The sequence below is a fragment of the Heterodontus francisci genome, chromosome 16, assembly GCF_036365525.1.
Source record: "Heterodontus francisci isolate sHetFra1 chromosome 16, sHetFra1.hap1, whole genome shotgun sequence".
Taxonomy (NCBI): Eukaryota; Metazoa; Chordata; class Chondrichthyes; order Heterodontiformes; family Heterodontidae; genus Heterodontus; species Heterodontus francisci.
Window position 1 is genome coordinate 62,411,428 of NC_090386.1, and position 19,985 is coordinate 62,431,412.

Sequence of the window (19,985 nt, forward strand, 5' to 3'; positions counted from 1 at the left end):
ACGTTACGTAACACTTTACAATTAGCAGTGGGAAGAAGCACAGAAATTTTGTGAAGAACACTATAAGGCTCTTGCAACATATGAATGAGATCATTGTTGATGCAGTTCTAAGTGTGTCTTCCATTTGTGCAACGAACAACTGTAACTCACTAACTTCAGTGATTATGCAATAGGGATCTTTCGTTCTTGGAATTCAATATCATCAGCAAGATACCCTCTATGCAACATGCACTTTATGGAGCAGATACAGAGAACAAATTATCACATTCAGTAGAATACATACACCCTTTATACAGGAGGTTTAATTTAGTATGCAATGCTATTTATCATAGCATAAAGTTTCCAATGATTTAAAATTGAATGTAGTATGACCTGGATAAATATACACAGTTAACCAAGGTAACACAATCTGCTTGTGCAATAACATTTACAAAAAGTTCATAAAACATTCAATTGTGTTCAGTGCAATTTTTAAGTCAGTGTAATGGAAAATATGGGGCTTTGATACACCATGCAATCTGCATTCAGTGCCTAGTTAAGACAAAAATGATCAATTGTTGCAGCTTAAATAGTAGATAGTAATGTCTTTGCAATTAGGGCCCAAATTATATCTGATTTGGCAAACCAAAATGAAGTCGACAGAAAATCAAGTGTACAGTCTTTCAAGTTGCATGAATAGGACATGAAAATTGATGTTGCCTTACTTGCCAAAAAAGCACTTTGGAACAATAGACAGCTTTCTCCTCCGGTCCTTTATAAGATTTCCTTTCTTGTTGATCATCATGTGATAGAGCTTCTCTCCCTTCTCAGAGATCATGACATATGCATCACGTTCCATGCCCAACTTCAGACCTAGAAATCCAAGGTTAGAAAACATCACACGACCAATTCATAGAACATTCTTGGGAGTGATTAAGTTCACTCCATGTGTTCTTTAAAAATGTGAAACAAATTTAGTGCTGAGTTCCACATTCTAATAATTTTGAATGCAAATGAGCATTTTTAAATTTAAGTTACAGCTTTCAGGTGCTTTTTGTGAAATTACGACATGTCAGAACAATCAGTCTCACGAAGCAGTGATGAATTAGGTACAAGTTAGATGTAGGGTAAAGTTCCCCTGATGTTTCAATGATATGCCAGTGCCTACCTCCAAAGAATAAACTGCACAATAATCATGCCAATTATACTTCATAAGTTCCTATTGCAGTCCCAAACTTCTGGCTTATGAAACAAGTCCAGGCAGTTTCCCTTCATCATTGAGCATTCCAAGGTATGCAAGACAAAGACTTCCTTTGACTCTGAATGATATCCATGATCAAACAAATGGATTTATGGCAGGAAAATAGAGGTGCAGGTGGAAAAAGATGAGAAGAGTCAGCCTTACAAGTTGAAATTCCTCACCAGGACCTGGATTTAACATTTGTTGCTGAGCAAGCTTGGTACATGGCACTGAACTTCAATTTCAAAAACATCAAGATGGCAACACAAAGCTAACTACCCCGTGTAGATCACCATTTCACCCTACTAAAAGTATATATCAATCAATATTGCTCATAAAAATTAAGAAGAGAGAGATTTGTGACAAACGCGGCTGGAAGACTTTAATCTGCAGGCAAAGAATCAATGTGCGCTATGACTATTATGACTACAAAGTCAAAAGTTCAACACCTTCAGGCACCATTTGTATGTGCATACTGTGATCAAGAAGATGGTAGCAATGCACTTATGCCATTTACGATGAGCTGTGCTACTCGCCAGGATGCTCATGTGACACTGGTGGAATCTGCTCCCCACATAGTGCAACCTTAAACTCACATCTGCCAATTGTCCAATGATTAACATGTAACTATCCTTGATTGGGATGGAATGACAGGAAAAGGGGACTTTACAAGTGGACCCTCTTTGGCATAGAGATGTCCCCAAGAAAACATGCCTAACAATACTAATTTTAAACCAACCTTCTGCAGCAAACTACAAACTGATGCCCGAGTCTTGTGCAACTATGGACATTTGACAAGCCAGCCTGGCTCAAATTGGAACCTAGATGGACAAAGCCATGTCTCTAAGCTGGATTTCTTCCCAATGAACAAGCTGGGGCCCAACAGCAACACCACCACAACAATTTTCATCTATATTGCACCTTTTAACACCAGTAAAACAGTCCAAAACATTTCATGGGCGAATAATCGGACAAAAAAAAAAATTGATCGAGCCTGAGGAAAGACATCAGGACAGATAAAAATAACTTGGTCAAAGAGATAGGTTTTAAAGAGTGTCTTGAAAGGAGAGAGAGGTGAAAGAGGCAAAAAGGTTCAGGGAGGGCATTCCAGAGCAAAACATGGGGTGATCCCAGCTGTACACTAAGCAACAAGGCTTGTAGTGCTAATTCCGGAGAGGCTACATAATTTAGCTGGTTAAACAAAGCAGTATGTGAACACTAAGGGAGTAACCAAGCCTAGACTCTGCCAACCTGCACATAAGCTCTCTGGATTTAAGCAAGTGAGGTTTGCCCCTATAGGGAAAAGGGGTGTACTCCCCATAAGAACATAAGAAATAGGAGCAGGAGTGGGCCATTCAAGCCCCTCAAGCCTGCCCCACCATTCAATAAGATCATGGCTGATCTTTCCCAGGCCTCAACTCCTCTTTCAGGCCTGCTCCGCCTAACTCTCGATTCCCCGAGATATCAAAAATCTATCTACCTCCTCCTTAAATACATTTAGTGACCTAGCCTCCACAACTGACTGAGGTAGAGAATTCCAGAGATTCACCACCCTCAGAGAAGAAATTCCTTCGCATCTCAGTTTTAAATGTGTGACCCCTTATTCTGCAACTATGTCCCCCAGTTCGAGGTTCCCCCACCAGTGGAAACATATTCTCAACATCTACCCTGTCAAGCCCCCTTAGATTCTTATATGTTTCAATAAGATCACCTCTCATTCTTCTAAACTCCAATGAATAAAGGCCTAAACTGTTTAGCCGTCCTTGATAAGCCAACCCCTTCATCCCAGGAATCAGCCTAGTGAACCTTTTCTGAACTGCCTCCAACGCTAGTACATCCTTCTTTAAATACGGGGACCAAAACTACACGCAGTACACCAGGTGTGGCCTCACCAACACCCTGTACAGTTGTAACAAGACTTCCCTATTTTTAAATTCCAACCCCCTAGCAATAAAAGCCAAAATTCTATTTGCCTTCCTAATTACTTGCTGCACCTGCATGCTAACGTTTTGTGTTTCATGTACAAGAACACCCAGATCCCTCTGTACTGCTGTATTTTGTAGTCTTTCTCCATCTAAGTATTAATCTGCCTTCTTATTCTTCCTACCAAAGTGGATGACCTCACACTTTCCCACATTGAACTCTATCTGCCAAGCTTTTGCCCACTCACTTAACCTATCTATATCCCTTTGCAGATTCTTTGTGTCCTCATTACAACATGCCTTCCCACCTATTTTTGTATCATCAGCAAATTTGGATACACTACACTCTGTCCCTTCCGCCAAGTCATTAATATAGATAGTAAATAGTTGAGGCCCTAGGACCGATCATTGTGGCACCCCACTAGTTACGGCTTTCCAACCTGAAAAAGACCCATTAATCCCGACTCTCTGCCTTCTGTGTGTTGGCATGGATTGAGGATTGGCTAACACATTACCCCCAATACCCCAAGCTCTTATTTTGTGCAATAACCTTTTTTGCGGCACCTTATCGAATGACTTCTAAAAATCCAAATACACTACATCTACCGGTTCCCCTTTATCCACTCTGCTTGTTATATCCTCAAAGAACTCTAACAAATTTATCAAACATGATTTCCCTTTCATAAAACCATATCGACTCTGTTAGATTGCATTATGTTTTTGCAAACGTCCTGCTATTTCTTCCTTAATAATGGACTCTCGCATTTTCCCAATGACTGATATTAAGCTAACTGGTCTACAGTTTCCTGCTTGCCGTCTCCCTCCTTTCTTGAATAGGGGTGTCACATTAGCGGTTTGCCAATCCGCTGGTACCCTACCGGAATCCAATGAGTTTTGGTATATTATGACCAATGCCTCCACTATCTCTGCAGCCACTTCTTTTAAAACCCTTGGATGCAGGCCATCGGGTCCTGGCGACTTGTCTGCCTTTAGTCCCATCAGTTTGTCAAGCACCTTTTCCCTCGGAATAGAGATGGTTACAGGTTCCTCCCTCCTATTTACACCTTGCTCATTTATTATTGTTGGGATGTTTATAGTGTCCTCCACCATGAAGACTGATGCAAAATATTGGTTTAAATCATCTGCCATTTTCCTGTTCCCAGTTATTAATTCCCCAGTCTCATCCTCCAAGGGTCCCACACTTACTTTAGCTACTCTCTTCCTTTTTATATACCCGTAGAAGCTCTTGCTGTTTGTTTTTATATTACTTGCCAATTTACTCTCATAAATCAATTTTCTCCCTCCTTATTCATTTTTTAGTCATCTGCTGCTGGTTTCTAAAAAAAATCCCAATCCTCTGGCCTACCACTAGCTTTCGCTGCTTCGTATGCATTTGTTTTTGATTTGATACTCCCCTTAACTTCCTTTGTTATCCACGGGTGGTTCATCGTTCTCTTTGAGTCCTTCCTTCTGACTGGAATAAATGTTTGCTGAGTGTTATGAAATATCTGCTTAAAAGTCTGCCACTGCTCATCTACTGACTTTCCCAAACCGTTTTAGACAAATCTTTCTTCTGTAATTGCCCTTGTTTAAGTTGAAGACACTGGTTTGAAACCGAGTTGCTCACCCTCAAACCGAATTTAAAATTCTACCATGCTATGATCACTTCTCCCTAGAGGATCCTTAACTACGAGATCTCTTATTAATCCTACCTCATTACACATTACCAAATCTAAAATAGCCTGTTCCCGGGTAGGTTCTGCAACATATCCCCATCAAGCAAACAGAAACTCCTTTGTCAATTTCTCAGTAGCTTGACTTTGACACATCTGGCTGTTCTGAAAAAAAAACAAAAAGCTCTTAAAATATTAGGAATCTAAACTGATATAAAGCGTGTAGAATGAAAGAATCATAGAATGATTACAGTACAGGAGGACGCCATTCAGCCCATCGTGTCTGTGCTGGCTCTCTGCAAGAGCAACTCACCTAGTCCCACCTTTTCCGCATTGCCCTTCAAATTTTCTCTCTTCAGATAATTATCCAATTCCTTTTTGAAAGGCACAATTGAATTTGCCTCCACCACACTTTCGAGCAATGCATTCCAGATCCTAACCACCCGCTGCACAAAAAAGCTTTTTCTCATGTCACTGTTGCCTCTTTTGTCAATCACCAGGCATGCCTCAAAATGAGCTGTCAACCTGGTGAAGTTAGAACACAGGACTACCTGCATGCCAAACTGCGTCAGCAGCATGCGATAGACAGAGCTAAGAGATCCTAAAACCAACGGATCAGATCTAAGCTCTGCAGTCCTGCCACATCCAGCTGTGAATGGTGGTGGACAATTAAACAACTAACTGGAGGAGGTGGCTCCACAAATATCCCCATCCTGAATGATGGGGGAGCCCAGCAAATCAGCACCAAAGATACGACAGAAGCATTTGCAACAATTTTCAGCCAGAAGTGCAGAGTGCCTGAAGTCCCTAGCATCACAGATGCCAGATTTCAGCCAATTCCATTCACTCCGCTGAATGTCAAGAAACAACTGAAGGCACTGGATACTGCAAAGGCAATACTGCTCTGACAATATTCGCCAATAGTACTGAAGACCTGTGCTCCAGAACTTGCCGCGCCCCTAGCCAAGCTGTTCCAGTACACATACAACATTGGCATCTACCCGACAATGTGGAAAATTGCCAGGTATGTTCTGTACACAAAAAGCAGCACAAGTCTAACCCGGCCAATTACTGCCCCATCAGCCTACTCTCAATCATCAGTAAAGTGATGGAAGGTGTCATTGACAGGGCTATCAAGCAGCACTTGCTTAGCAATAACCTGCCCAGTGATGCTCAGTTTGGGTTCCGCCAGGGCCACTCAGCTCCTGACCTCATTACAGCCTTGGTTCAAACATGGACAAAAGAGCTGAACTCAAGAGGTGAGGTGAGATTGACTGCCCTTGACATCAAGGCAGCATTTGACCGAGTATGGCATCAAGGAGGCCTAGCAAAACTGAAGTCAATGGGAATCAGGGGGAAAACTCTCCGCTGGTTAGAGTCATACCTAGTACAAAGGAAGATGGTTGTGGTTGTTGGAGGTCAATCATCTGAGGTCCAGGCCATCACTGCAGGAGTTCCTCAGGGTAGTGTCATAGGCCCAACCATCTTCAGCTGCTTCATCAATGACCTTCCTTCAATCATAAGGTCAGAAGTGGGGATGTTCGCTGATGATTGTACCATTCGTGACTCCTCAGATACTGAAGCAGTCCGTGTAGAAATGCAGCAAGACCTGGACAATATCCAGGCTTGGGCTGATAAGTGACAAGTAACATTCACGCCACACAAGGTCCGGGCAATGGCCATCTCCAACAAGAGATCCATCTCCCCTGGACATTCAATGGCATTACCATCGCTGAATCCCCCACTATCAACATCCTAGGGGCTACCACTGACCAGAATCTGAACTGGAGTAGCCACATAAATATGATGGCTACAACAGCAGGTCAGAGGCTAGGAATCCTGAGGAGAGTAAGTCACCTCCTGACTCCCCAAAGCCTATCCACCATCTACAAGGCACAAGTCAGGAGTGTGATGGAATACTCTCCACTTGCCTGGATGGATGAAGCTCCAACAATACTCAAGAAGCTCGACACCATCCAGGACAAAGCAGCCCAGTTGATTGGCACCCCATCCACAAACGTGCACTCCCGTCACCACCGATGCACAGTGGCAGCAGTGTGTACCATCTACAAGATGCACTGCAGCAATGCACGAAGGTGCCTTAGACAGCACCTTCCAAACCCGCGACCTCTACCAACTAGAAGGACAAGGGCAGCAAATGCATGGGAACACCACCACCTGCAAGTTCCCCTCCAAGTCACACACCATCCTGACTTGGAACTATATCGCCGTTCCTTCACTGTCATTGGGTCAAAATCCTGGAACTCCCTTCCTAACAGCACTGTAGGTATATCTACCTCCCGTGGACTGCAGCGGTTCAAGAAGGCAGCTCACCACCACCTTCTCAAGGGCAATTAGGGATGGGCAATAAATGCTGGCCTAGCCAGCGACGCCCACATCCCATGACTGAATTTTTAAAAATAACCATATGTTAAAGCCATTGACCTTTCAGCACAACTAACATTAAAACACCTCAAACATATTTTACATGAAAGAGGTTTCTCAAATGAATTTCTGTTTCAGCTGAGATTTAATCATGAAGTATTTTTTATTGTGCTAAACCTTATATATAAGATTCCCTTGACTCGTTCATGCAGTTTCAAGAGTACTGGCAGCTCTTCAACACATGACTCTTGGTGCCCATTTTTCACCTTAAGGCCGGACTGGAGTTTCAGCTGGCTACTTAAGCAAAGGCATAATTCAGACCAAATTCCTGTCACCTGACTTTCTAACATGCAAAAACAATAAGGCATTAATAGTGGGGGATTTCAATTACCCCAATATTAACTGGGATACAGTCAGTGTAAAAGGTACAGAGAGCACAGAATTTCTAAATTGCATTCAGGAATTTTTTTTAGCCAATATGTGGCAAACTCAACAAGGGGGGGTGGGGTGGAGGGTGTTGGGTGGGCAAAACTGAATTTAGTTTTCGAGAATGATGCTAGGCAGGTAGAAGGAGTATCAGTGGGAGAACACCTTTGTGGTAGTGATCACAATTCAGTTAGATTTAGCACAGTAATGGAAAAGGACAAAGATAAAATAGGAGTAAACATTCTAAATTGGACGAGAAAGGCCAATTTTACTAGGCTGGGAAGCAATTTAGCAGAAATGGACTGGAAGCAGCTACTTGAAGGTAAATCTGTGTCAGAGCATTGGGAGGCATTCAAAAAGGAGATTCAAGGGGTTCAGGGTAAACATGTTCCTGCAAAAAAAGGGTGGAACAGCCAAATCTAGAGTTCTGGGATGACGAGGTGCATACAGGGATCAGCACCAATATGTTGCACCATGGACATCTGACAAAATTATTGGACTTAGCCACAGACAAGAGGGTAATGAATCTGCATATAAAGTGTATAGCCAACCTAATGCCATTAAAAACACAGTTCGATTTAAAACACATTTCTCTCAACGAATAAAGTAACGAAGCATACAAACAACAATGGAGAGCAGCACCATTCTATTAGCTAGCAAGCAAACAGTATGCAATGCCAATGCAAATTACTTTTGTTGACAGAATAGAGCAAGTTACACCATGTGCTAACACTTTGTTAGCCAGCGAGCTAAACCACTATGCGATAAAAACCAGGACTGAGAAACAACTTTATATCATTCAACCAGTAAAAGAGCAAATAATTTTCCCCACTGGAAAAAGCGATTAGCTAGTTAGCTAGCAAGCTAATAATAATTTCAATTTGCTTTAATATTTTCAAATGTACCTTGCCACCACAGCTACAAAAGAAAAATTCTTTTTCCCAAGCTGTGTTGAACTATCTGCTTTTCAAATTTGACACCATGGTTTTTTTCGTGGATAAGAAAAAACGTGAACGTAGCTAATGTTTTGTCTGATTGGCTGACAAAGCTTCTTTGGTTACTGTAGAAACTCAGCATCATGGTCAATTTACAGGGAGAAGCAGAAGACAAATCTGGCCCATCTGCATTGCAATTGCAGTATGTACACAGATAAATCATGTCTTTTTTTTTGACCAGAGCTTGTTAGGCATACATTTTTTGAATAAATTAACACAGACCTCAAAATTTTTACCACTGAAACTGGTGTCAACGTACAAACATGTTGAGAATGCCTTGGTGCATAAATCATAGAAAGTTTACGGCACAGAAAGAGGCCACTCGGCCCATTGTATCTGCTCTGGCTGAAAAACGAGCCTCCCAACCTCATCCCACCTTCCAGCATTTGGTCCGTAGCCCTGCAGGTTACTGCACTTGAGGTGCATACCCAGATTCCTTTTATATGAGTTGAGGGTTTTTGCCTCTACTACCCTTTCAGGCAGTGTGCTCAAGACCCCCACCACCCTCTGGGTAAAAAAAAACTTTTCCTCATCTCCCCTCTAATCTTTCTACCAATCACTTTAAATCTATACCCACTAGTCACTGACCTCTCTGCTAAGACAAACAAGCCCTTCCCATCCACTCTATCCAGGTCCCTCACAATTTTGTACATTTCAATCAAATCTCCCCTCAACCTTCTCTTTTTTTTTAAGACTTACAGCACTGAAACAGGCGCTTCGGCCCACCGAGTCTGTGCCGACCATCAACCACCCATTTGTACTAATCCTACACTAATTCCATATTCCTACCACATCCCCATCTGTCCCTATATTTCCCTACCTATACTAGGGGCAATTGCTAATGGCCAATTTACCTATCAACCTGCAAGTCTTTAGCATGTGGGAGGAAACCGGAGCACCTGGAGGAAACCCACGCAGACACGGAGAACTTGCAAACTTCACATAGGCAGTACGCAGAATTGAACCCGGGTCGCTGGAGTTGTGAGGCTGCGGTGCTAACCACTGCGCCGCCCAACCCCAGCCTATCCAATCTTTCCTCATAGCTGCATTTTTCCAGTCCTGGCAACATCTTCGTATATCTCCTCTGTACCCTCTCTAGTGCAGTTACATCCTTTCTGGAATGAGGTGACCAGAACAGAACACAGTACTCAAGTTGCGGCCTAACCAATGATTTATACAGTTGGACAAGATAAGGTGAAAAAAAGGAAGCTTATGCCAGACACCAAGATCTTAACACTGCAGAAAGCCTAAAAGAGTAGAAAAAGTACAGAAATGGAAATTTGGAAAGCAAAGAGAAGGCGTAAAAAATACCGGCAAGTAAAATCAATGAAAATCCAAAGATGTTTTCTAAGTACATAAAAAGCAAGAAGCTAACTAAGGAAAGAGCAGGCTCTACTGGGGACCTAAAAAGTAACCTGTGTGTGGAGGTGGAGGATGTGGGCATGGTTCTTAACGTATACTTTATGACAGTCTTCACAAAAGAAGGGTCCGATGATGGCGCTGTAGTTAAGGAGGAAGAGTGTGAAATATCTGAAGGGATAAACGTTGTAAGACGTTAAAAAGTTTGATGTCTTGAAAGTAAATACACTGCCTGGATGAAATATATCACAGATTGTTAAAAGCAGCAAGGAAAGAAATTGCAGAGGCGCTGACCATCATATTTCAATCCTCCCTGGAGTGGCCCAAGAGGATTGGAGGACTGCCATTGTACCGTTGTCTAAAAAGGGAGGAAGGGATAATCCGAGTAATTATAGGCCAGTTAGCTTAACTTTGCTTGTGGGCAAATTATTGTAATCAATTCTGAGGGACAGTATAAACCTTCATTTAGAAAGGCATAGATTAATCAAGGAAAGTCAGCATGGATTTGTTAAGGGAAGATCATGTCTGACTAACTTGATTAAATTTTTTTTGAGGAGGTGATAAAGATCATTGATGAGTGCAGTGTGGAAGCTGTTGTCTACACAGATTTTAGCAAAGTTTTTAACAAGGTTCCACATGACAGGCTGATCAAACAAATAAAAACCCTTGGGAGCCAAGAGAGAGTGGTAAATTGGATCCAAAATTGGCTTAGTGACAGGAAGCAAAGCATAATGGTTAACAGGTGTTTTTGTGACTGGAAGGCTGTTACCAGTGGGGTTTTGCAGGGCTCAGTACTCAGTTCTTTTGCTTTTTGCAGTTTATATTAATAATTTAGTCTCAAATGTAGCCGGCATGATAAAGAAGTTTGCAGATGATACATAAATTGACCGTGTGGTTGACAGTGAGGAGGAACGCTTTAGACTGCAGGAAAATATAAAAGGTCTCGTCAGTTGGACAGAAAAGTGGAAAATGTAATTCAATTTGGAGAAGTGTGAGGTGAGAGGTGCAACAAGGCAAGGGAATACATAATAAATGAGAGCATACTGAGCAGTATGGAGGAACCTGGAATGTATGTCCACCAACCCTTAAAGATAGCAGGTCAGGTCGATGAGGTGGTTACGAAGGCAAATAGCATGCTTTCCCTTATTAACCGAAACACAGGATACAAGAGCAGGGAGGTTATGCTAAAACTAGAACTATAAACAGTACTAGTTAGATCACAGCTTGAGTACCATGTACAGTTTTGGTCACCATATCACAGGAGTGATGTGATTGTATTGGAGAGAGTGCAGAGGAGATTTATGAGCATATTGCCAGGACTATGACTATGACTCTTAGCTATAAAGAAAGATTGGATAGGTTGGAGTTGTTTTCCGTAAAACAGGAGGCTGAGAGGAAACCTAATTGACTCGTATAAAATTATGAGAGGCTTAGATACAGTGAATAGGAAGGACCCATTTCCATTAGCAGAGAAGGCAATAACCAGGCTGCTTCGATTTAAAGTAATTAGTAGGAGAGATTAGAAGGGAGATGAGGAAACATTTTTTCACCCAGAAGGTGGTGGGGACCTAGAACTCACTGCCTGAAAGGGTGATAGAGGCAGAAGCAAACAAACAGTCACATTTAAAAAGTGCTTGGATGTCTACTTGATAAACTGTGACCTGCAGGGCTAAAGACCTAGTGCAGGAAGGTGGAATTAAGCTGGGTTGCTCTTTGTTGACTGGCATGGACATGATGGGCTGAAGGGCCTCTTTCTGTGTCGTAAACATTCATAATTCCAAGACCACTTCCCACAGAAATCCCTGAACAACCAAGAATACAAGAATCTTGACTGTTTTTTTCCCCTTAGCCCAGTACACTGGAGGTCCAGTGTACTATCCCAACTGTTGCCTTGACTACATCCAAGGTGCACTGTAACCACCATGTAAAGCAGTGCTGGAATTTAGAAGTCCCACTGTTTGTTCAGTACAATAAATGGAGATATTATAAGTAACAGCACATGAGAAATGAGTACACAGGAATAAATGAGCTCAAAATCCACTGAAATGTGATGATCAATTTGGGGAGGAAGACCAAAACAAAACGCAACAAATCACAATGAATCAAATTTGAGGCAGCACTCTGCTGTATTAAATTCCTTGATGATAGCAAAACTATCTGTATTAAATACATAACCCTTGTGGCAAGACTCTCTCCAAGTGGGCTCCACAGTAGATATTCTGCATTCATTTCATGGAAATATATGGAGCTCAGTAGTGCCTGTTAATGGATACAAATTTGTACTTTGTGCAGACTATTCTTCAAAGATGTAGGTTGCAGCTATATTCAATGAAGCTAGAGTTCATTACAGTAGATGCTTATTTAAGAATCATAAGTCTTGAAAAGACTCATTCATTTTTTGACTCATCATCATAGGTCATGTGGAAAGGATACAGGTGTAACAATTGTAATGGGTTCTTCTTGATAACAGGAAGTTTATTACTGTCCCCAATGACTTCAAGTAAATAAGAATCTCTGATGTGCCCAGTTAGAATTGTGTGTGTAGTTTTTCTCAATCCTGGGCTAGATTTTAAGGAGCCCTTGACATCGGGATGCATGGCGGGGGCGATCGGAGGATGGCCCATATGAGGCCTGCCATGGACCTAGATGCCGGCAGAGCCTAACCTGGCCCGATCCTCCTGGCAGCGGTGATGCACCATGGCGGCTGCCCCGCCGCTGGGCGACTGGACCACAATTTGAATATTCAAAATCAATTGAAATAATTAATTTAAATAAACTTACATCGCCTCCTGATGCCCTGCTGCGATCTTCAGCCCAGCCGTCGGTATTCTCGTGCCTTTGGATCCCTGTTCAGGGAAATGAGGTGCAACACTGGTGGGGGGAGTGGGGGGTGGCAGGGAGAGGCAAGAGGTAAGTTCATCAGCGTGGTGGGGGGGGGGGGGGGGGGGGTTGGTGGTGGAAGTGTCAAATTAATGTCATGGGTGTAGGGGATGGTGGGAAAAGTTGTAGTTTAAAGTGTAGGCAGTTTGCGGGATGAGTGGGGGTGGGAAGTGCGGGGAAGGTCAGATGGTAAAGCTAAGTATTTTTGGGGGGAAAAAGGGAAAATAATTAATTTCATTGTTATGGGAGGTGGGAGAGGGGCAAAAGAAAACGTTTTTACTTAATTTAACTCATTCTATCTTTAAAGATTTAAATTAGCTGGTAGGGCTATCAGCCCTTTAAAAATGGCATCAGTGCCTAAGCACAGGCAGCTGACGCCATTGCTAGGGATGGACAGCCCGCCCCTTTCACGTGATCAGGGGGAGTGACCCGACCTAGCTATTTAAATGAGCCACCATGCTTGGAATCGTGGCTGCTCTTTGGTGTGTGGCCCGCAAGGGCGGACGACCATTTTTGAACGGCAAGCTTATAAAATCCAGCCCCCCATATTATTGTCACTTTCCCTTCACAGATGTGGAACTGCTGCACCTCATATTAGTGCAACAAAGTCAGCTGCAGACTGGAGTTTGTAAGACGTATGAAGTTAGGTACATAATAAGTTTGCATGTTATGGAAAGTTCCATTTTATTCATTTAAAATTCTCATTGTATGCAGATATGCAGATCAGGGAAGAAAAAACTAAGTCTGCAAACATTAAAACATTTTAATCCTTTGCTCATTAACATCCTCCATGTCCCTAATCTTGAGGCCCAACTGTTGAGGTCCTCATTCAACAAATTAGCAGGTCTGATCCACAGGTTTCCTCACATCTTTGACTACTACAGCGCAGTTAACCATAGCAAGACAACAGTTTCATCAGTTTTCCCTCATTCTAAGACTACATTCTGCACTTACGTATGGCGCTCAGGCTCACAACCTGAGCACGAGGAGATCAAATTTTCTCAGTAAGGTGCTAAATTGAAAAGCTAGGATTCAACACTAAGTCAGTGACTGCAATGCAAATCTCTAACTATTCGACCTGCCAGACAATGGATCCGTCTCCTATAGCCTCTGCTCATCAATTAACTCCTCACTGTAATGCCAATTTGCAAAGTGTATTCCACTTCCAAATGTCATGGTCCTGATCAAACTCTCTGACATGACACAGCAGACCACATTTACTCCAATTAAAAACGTGGCTCAATGTAGGTGCTAAGTAACTGTTCAGAGCAAAATTATTTACAAATTTTCTAACAAGAAATTTTGGCAGAATATCTATTTAGACAGCATGCACCACTCTTCTCATCAAGTTATTTGCTTTTGGTTGGTAAAATTATGAGAAGTCTACGAAGGTAAATTACAACCAATACTTCTTAGTTTCGCACTTTTCAAGTTTAGTTTTGGTTAGGTACAGAAGGCGGCACCATCAGATTGGCCAAACACAGAATTCACACAATCACAGTATTTTACAGTGTAGAAGGAGGCCATTTGGCCCATCCGGTCTGCACCAGCTCTCGGAAAAACTTAGTGCCATTCCCCTGCCTTCTCCCATCACCCTGCACATTCTTCCTTTTCATATAACTATCGAATTCCCTTTTGAATGCCTCCACCACGCTCTCAGGCAGTGCATTCCAGACCTTAACCATTCACTGCGTGAAAAAGTTTTCCCTCATGTTGATTTTGCTTCTCTTAACAAATATTTTAAATCAGTGTCCTCTCGTTCTCAATACTTTCACAAGTGGGAATAGTTTCTCTCGAGCTACTCTGTCCAGACCCCTCATGATTTTGAATACCTCTATCAAATCTTCTCTCAGCCTTCTCTTCTCCAAGGAGAACAATCCCAACTTCTCCAAACTATCTTAGTACCCGATGTTCCTCATCCCTGGAACCATTCTCGTGAATCTATTCTGCATTCTCTCCAATGCCTTCACATCTTTCCTGCAGTGCAGCGCCCAGAACTGGATGCAATACTCCAGCTGAGGCCGAACTAGTGTCTTATACAAGTTCAACATAACTTTCTTGCTTTTGTACTCCATGCCCCTATTAATAAAGCCCAGGATACTGTATGCTTTATTAACTGCTCTCTCAACCTGTCCTGCCACCTTCAATGAATTATGCACATATACACCCAGGTTCCTATGCTCCTGCACCCCCCTTTAGAATTGTACCCTTTATTTTATATTGTCTGTCCATGTTCATCCTACCAAAATGAACTACTTCACATTTCTCTGCATTGAACTCCATTTGCTGTCTATCCCCCCATTCCATCAACTAGTCTATGGCATTTTATAGTTCTACACTATCCTCCTCACAATTTATAATGCTTCCAAGTTTCATATCATGCGCAAACTTTGAAAATGCGCCCTGTACACCTAGGGCTAGGTCATTAATGTATATCAGGAAAAGCAAGAGTCCCAACACTGACCCCAAATCCACTACAAATCTTCCTCCAGCCCGATAAACATCCATTAACCACTACTCTCTGTTTCCCATCACTCAGCCAATTCCGTATCCATGTTGCTACTGTCCCTTTTATTCCATGAGCTATAACTTTACTCAAGTCTGTTCTGCGGCTCTGGATCAAACGCCTTTTGGAAGTCCATGCACACAACATCAACTTACCCTCATCAACCCCTCCTCAAAAAACTCCAACAAGTTAGTTAAAAATGATTTTCCCTCAATAAATCCATGCTGGCTTTCTTTAATTAACATGCATTTGTCCATGTGACTATTAATTTTGTCCCAAATTATTCTTTCGAGAAGTTTCCTTATCACTTAAGTTAAAATGACTGGCCAGTAGTTGCTGGGCTTATCTTTACACCCTTTTTTGAACAAGGGCGTAACGTTTGCAATTCTCCAGTCCTCTGGCACTACCCCCCGAGTCTAAGGAAGACTGAAAACTTATGGCCAGTGCCTCCACAATTTCCACTCTCACTTCCCTCAGTGTCCTTGGGAGGGTCTCATCCGGTGCTGGTGCCTTAACCACCTTAAGTACAGATGGCCTATCCAATACGTCCTCCTTATCAATTTTAAACCCTTCTAGTGTCTGAATTATCTCCTCTTCCACCATTGTCTGGGTTCCATCTTCTTCTTCGGTGAAGACAGATGCAAAGTATTCATTTAATACCTCTGCTATGCCCACTGCCTCCATGCGCAAATCCTCTTTTTGGTCCCTAACCGCGTCCCCCCCTCCTCCTCCTTTTACCACCTTTTTACTATTTATACGTCAGTAAAAAACTTTGGGATTCCCTTGTATGTTATGTTGTGAGGACATTAAACACACTGATCATAATCTTAAATGTTAACTATCAGAATGGTTGAAAGAGGAGCTATAGATGTAAGTACTTCAAAATTATACAGCAACCTTGCTGCATGTAATGCAATCAGAAAAAATGAATGATTTACTACATTCCCTCATCGTTCCTCTCATGACATCTTTGTACAATGGAATCTATCCTTGAATCACAAAGTACACATCAAACAAAGAACAGTCATGGATTTATCTTCTGATAACTTGGGAAAATAAATGATTATTCCTTGAAGAGAGGAACACACAATTAACAAATGTTAAGGTTTCCAGAAATCTGACAGATTGAACAAAGAAGGAACGAGGTGAAATACAGTGGAGCAAACATTCTTACATGAAAACTACTACAAGCATTCAACGGACAGAATTCAGGCACATGGGAGTAAATATAAACTGGGAAACTTCAACCAGAGTTCTCACAGGATGCAAGAAGTTTCAGTGGATGTAAAGAAGTTCTAGGATACCAAAATTGAAGAAGATATAACTTTACTACAAAAGAAAGAAATTCATCGTGAGAAATGCATGAATCTGCAGTGAATCCACATGGAAAAATAGTGTGGCGGGGGTAAAAAAGAAAAATCACAGCAAACCACAACAGCAACTGCTCTACTTCCAAGGGTTGAGAGCCACAAATACACATGAAAAAGTATGGCTGAATCATGAGCCATAACCGAACTGAGAATCTGTTTCTTCAACCACTGGGCAGCTCAGATCAACCTCCATACACCAGCCAGATTCAGTTCCCCGCTATTACAACTCGGCCCATGCTTCTCAACTAAAAACCTGGTTCCTCAACCGAACAGACCATCAGCATGGAGGCGAACCCAGATCTCTGACTACTACAGACCCCATCTCTTCTAAAGCTGCAGCCATCCCTATTACTTCACTTCTTTCCAGTGACAATCCTAATCCAGTTCAACTGCTGGAAATTAACACCTCTAACCTCCTCCCTGTGCCATCATCCTTTCTCCTCATTTTGAATCCCCAGGCAAATAATGGGCTCCAGACATTTAAACAAGGCCCTCTCAATCTCAACCTGATCTTGGATCAACATTCTGGGTTGACATCTTGATCTCATTGGCAGGCCACATCCTCAACTCCACAACGGCATGCTTCAACCAGAATTTTCTCCAACTGAAGGAAAAAAACAAGTCATCCCATTGCCCTCCTCTAGCCGCTCACTCAGGCCGAAACACACTGCCAGACTGAGATGAGCTTCAAATCTCATATTAATCATCATCAAGATAGCTTACTTCTGCAACACTACCCACTTCTGCCCCTCAATCACAGGACCACCAAAACCCTCTTGAAGCTTTTGCTGAACTTCAGACTTCTGCAGAGACATACTACCAAGGTCTATCCTACACAAACTCTGCCAACTGCATCATAGCCCACACTAAGTCATGTGCATTGTGTATGTATCCTTGTCAACTTCCACAGGCTTTCTGCCCCCTAAATCAGAGTTCAAAATCTTCAGTCTTGCTTACAAATCCCTGCACACTTACACACCATGCTACCTCTGCAAACTTGTCCAGCTCTACAGTCCAACCTGTTCCCTTCAACCACCTGATTTTAACCCTTTTTTGGTAGCAGAGCCTTCAGCTGTAAAAGTCGATGCTTTAGAATTCCTTCCACAATCTTTGCCTTTCTACTGCTGTCCTAGCCTTTAGAAGCCTTCTCAAAATCATCTCTCATATGTCTTGTGCTACCATTCAACATTCAAGTTGTTCAACATATAGCGCCTTGGGACCTTTATTACATTAAAAAGGTGCTAAGCAAATGCAAGTTACTGTTGGTGCACTTTCAGCAACATGGTGCATGAATTTATCCACTGATGACTGATGTCATTGCAGGGCTTATTCCAGATGGACTGCATAAACCTTAAAAAAAAACACACACACAGCCAGACACACTCACGCACACAGACACGCATACACACAGATCATACAGGTCATTAGTGCAACTATACTAACTGCTGCATTTTAAACGGTTACAGATGCAAAAATGAAGCACAAGACAATAAAGAAAATTTAGCTTCATTTTCAAAATCGACCAAGTTCAGTATTTTACCAGGTGGAAAGCTGCCTCAAGTTCCTGACAATGAGGTACTGCTGATAACTCCACCATATACTGCATTTTATCCACACACGAACGCAACATTTTACCCACTCTCTGCTTCCAAGCTAACTTCTAAGTGGATAGTTTCCCAGTGCAAAATGGTCCCAGGTGGGCACATAACTTCAAACATTTCAAATTATTTTGTTCGATAATATTTCCCACCCAAGACTATTTTAAATTGGAAGGCCAATTTTTGATTTCATCAAAATACATGTGGTCTAATTCCCATTAAGAAATTAATTGATTAACTTTGCCAATCTGTGCAATAGTCTTTTGAATTTCTAACTGCTCAAAAAAATTTATGAAAACACTGGGGGAAAAAAAAAAGTTTACATAATAAATTCATTTACATCTCCATATGTTTCCAATCATTTTTACCGATCTGCAGTCCATTAGGTTTCACCTGATTGGTTCCTCTCTTCAGGGTACAAAAATTATTTCTATAAATACAATATAAAAGCATACTGTATGCTTGAAAATGTGAAGCAAATGTTAAGCCAGATTTTATAGGTTCTGACAAGACTTCCCTGGTGTAGTATATATAGTTAAATGTAGAGCTGCTGTTTTCCAAGTCTGTTGCCAGAAAGACATGGAAGTGGTTCTAATATTCTATGGTGCACTTACTCGTTTTTGGGAGCAATTTAGTTTAACATTCAGTAAATGTAATTTTGCAGAATGAGCTATTCTGAAATTCTAATATGTGAAAAGCCTCTCAATAGTTACTAAGTTACTTTTAGTTCCTCAATCTCCCCCACCCCATTTATCCTTCAACTAACACCCTGAGAACAGATGACCTGGTTTTTATCTCAATGTTGTGTATAAATTGGCTGCCTCCATAATACTGGCCATACTTCAACAATAATTAATTGGGTGTCAAGTAATTTTGGACATCCTGTGGATATGAAATGCATAATTTAAACACAAGTTTGTTCTTCCAATAATTTGACCAGAAAAAAATGAAGAAAGGAGAACCGTAACAAATAAATTGCTGAGGAAACTAGAAATATTACAAGTAATGCAGAAGCAGCAAAAGCTAGAGTTCCTTTGACAAGTAGAGCAAATCATTAAAAAGATGCTTAAATAAAAAGGCAAATCTAGCATCACTGACACCAAAGACAATAACAAAAATTCAAGAACATAAAAAGTACAGAGGAGCAAAACAAATTCGGAAGGCTGATAGTATATGACAGAAGACAAGCAGGTAACAATTGTAAATGATTTCATAAACCTGTAATAGTGAAGAAAGAATGGGACCAATTAGGTGACATCTTCCTATGAAGGTTGAAAGAACAGCCGAAACACGAAATTGAACACAATTTTACACCAGAGTGTAATAGTTGGAATAAGAGTGCAAGAGTAAGAGGAGGAACAATTAAGAACAGAAAAGTTGCATTTGTATGGAACCCTTCATGACCACAGAACATCTCAAAGCTTCACAACTAATGAAGTACTTTTGAAGTGCAGTCACCGCTCCAAAATCAGGAAACCATGGCCAATTTACACACAAGGTCCAACAAAAAGCCATGAAACAAATGAGCAAATGTTTTTTTGTGGTGTTAGGGTTGTCAATGTAACACTTCTAATCAAAAAGGGAAAAACTAAGTGACAATAGAGCAGTCAACCCAACAGCGGCAGTGGTAAGATCCAATTTACGAAGGCTAA

The 19,985-nt window shown here is 41.6% G+C and overlaps 1 protein-coding gene across 2 annotated transcripts in view; it reads right to left on the reverse strand.

Moving 5' to 3' along the window:
- prex1 (phosphatidylinositol-3,4,5-trisphosphate-dependent Rac exchange factor 1) overlaps nucleotides 1-19,985 on the reverse strand; it is a 270,479-nt gene that overhangs the window by 121,425 nt on the left and 129,069 nt on the right. For both annotated transcript variants that reach the window (XM_068048258.1, XM_068048259.1), the window contains exon 10: nucleotides 705-852. In XM_068048258.1, coding sequence (XP_067904359.1) covers nucleotides 705-852 — 148 coding nt within the window. The remainder of the gene's footprint in view (nucleotides 1-704; nucleotides 853-19,985) is intronic.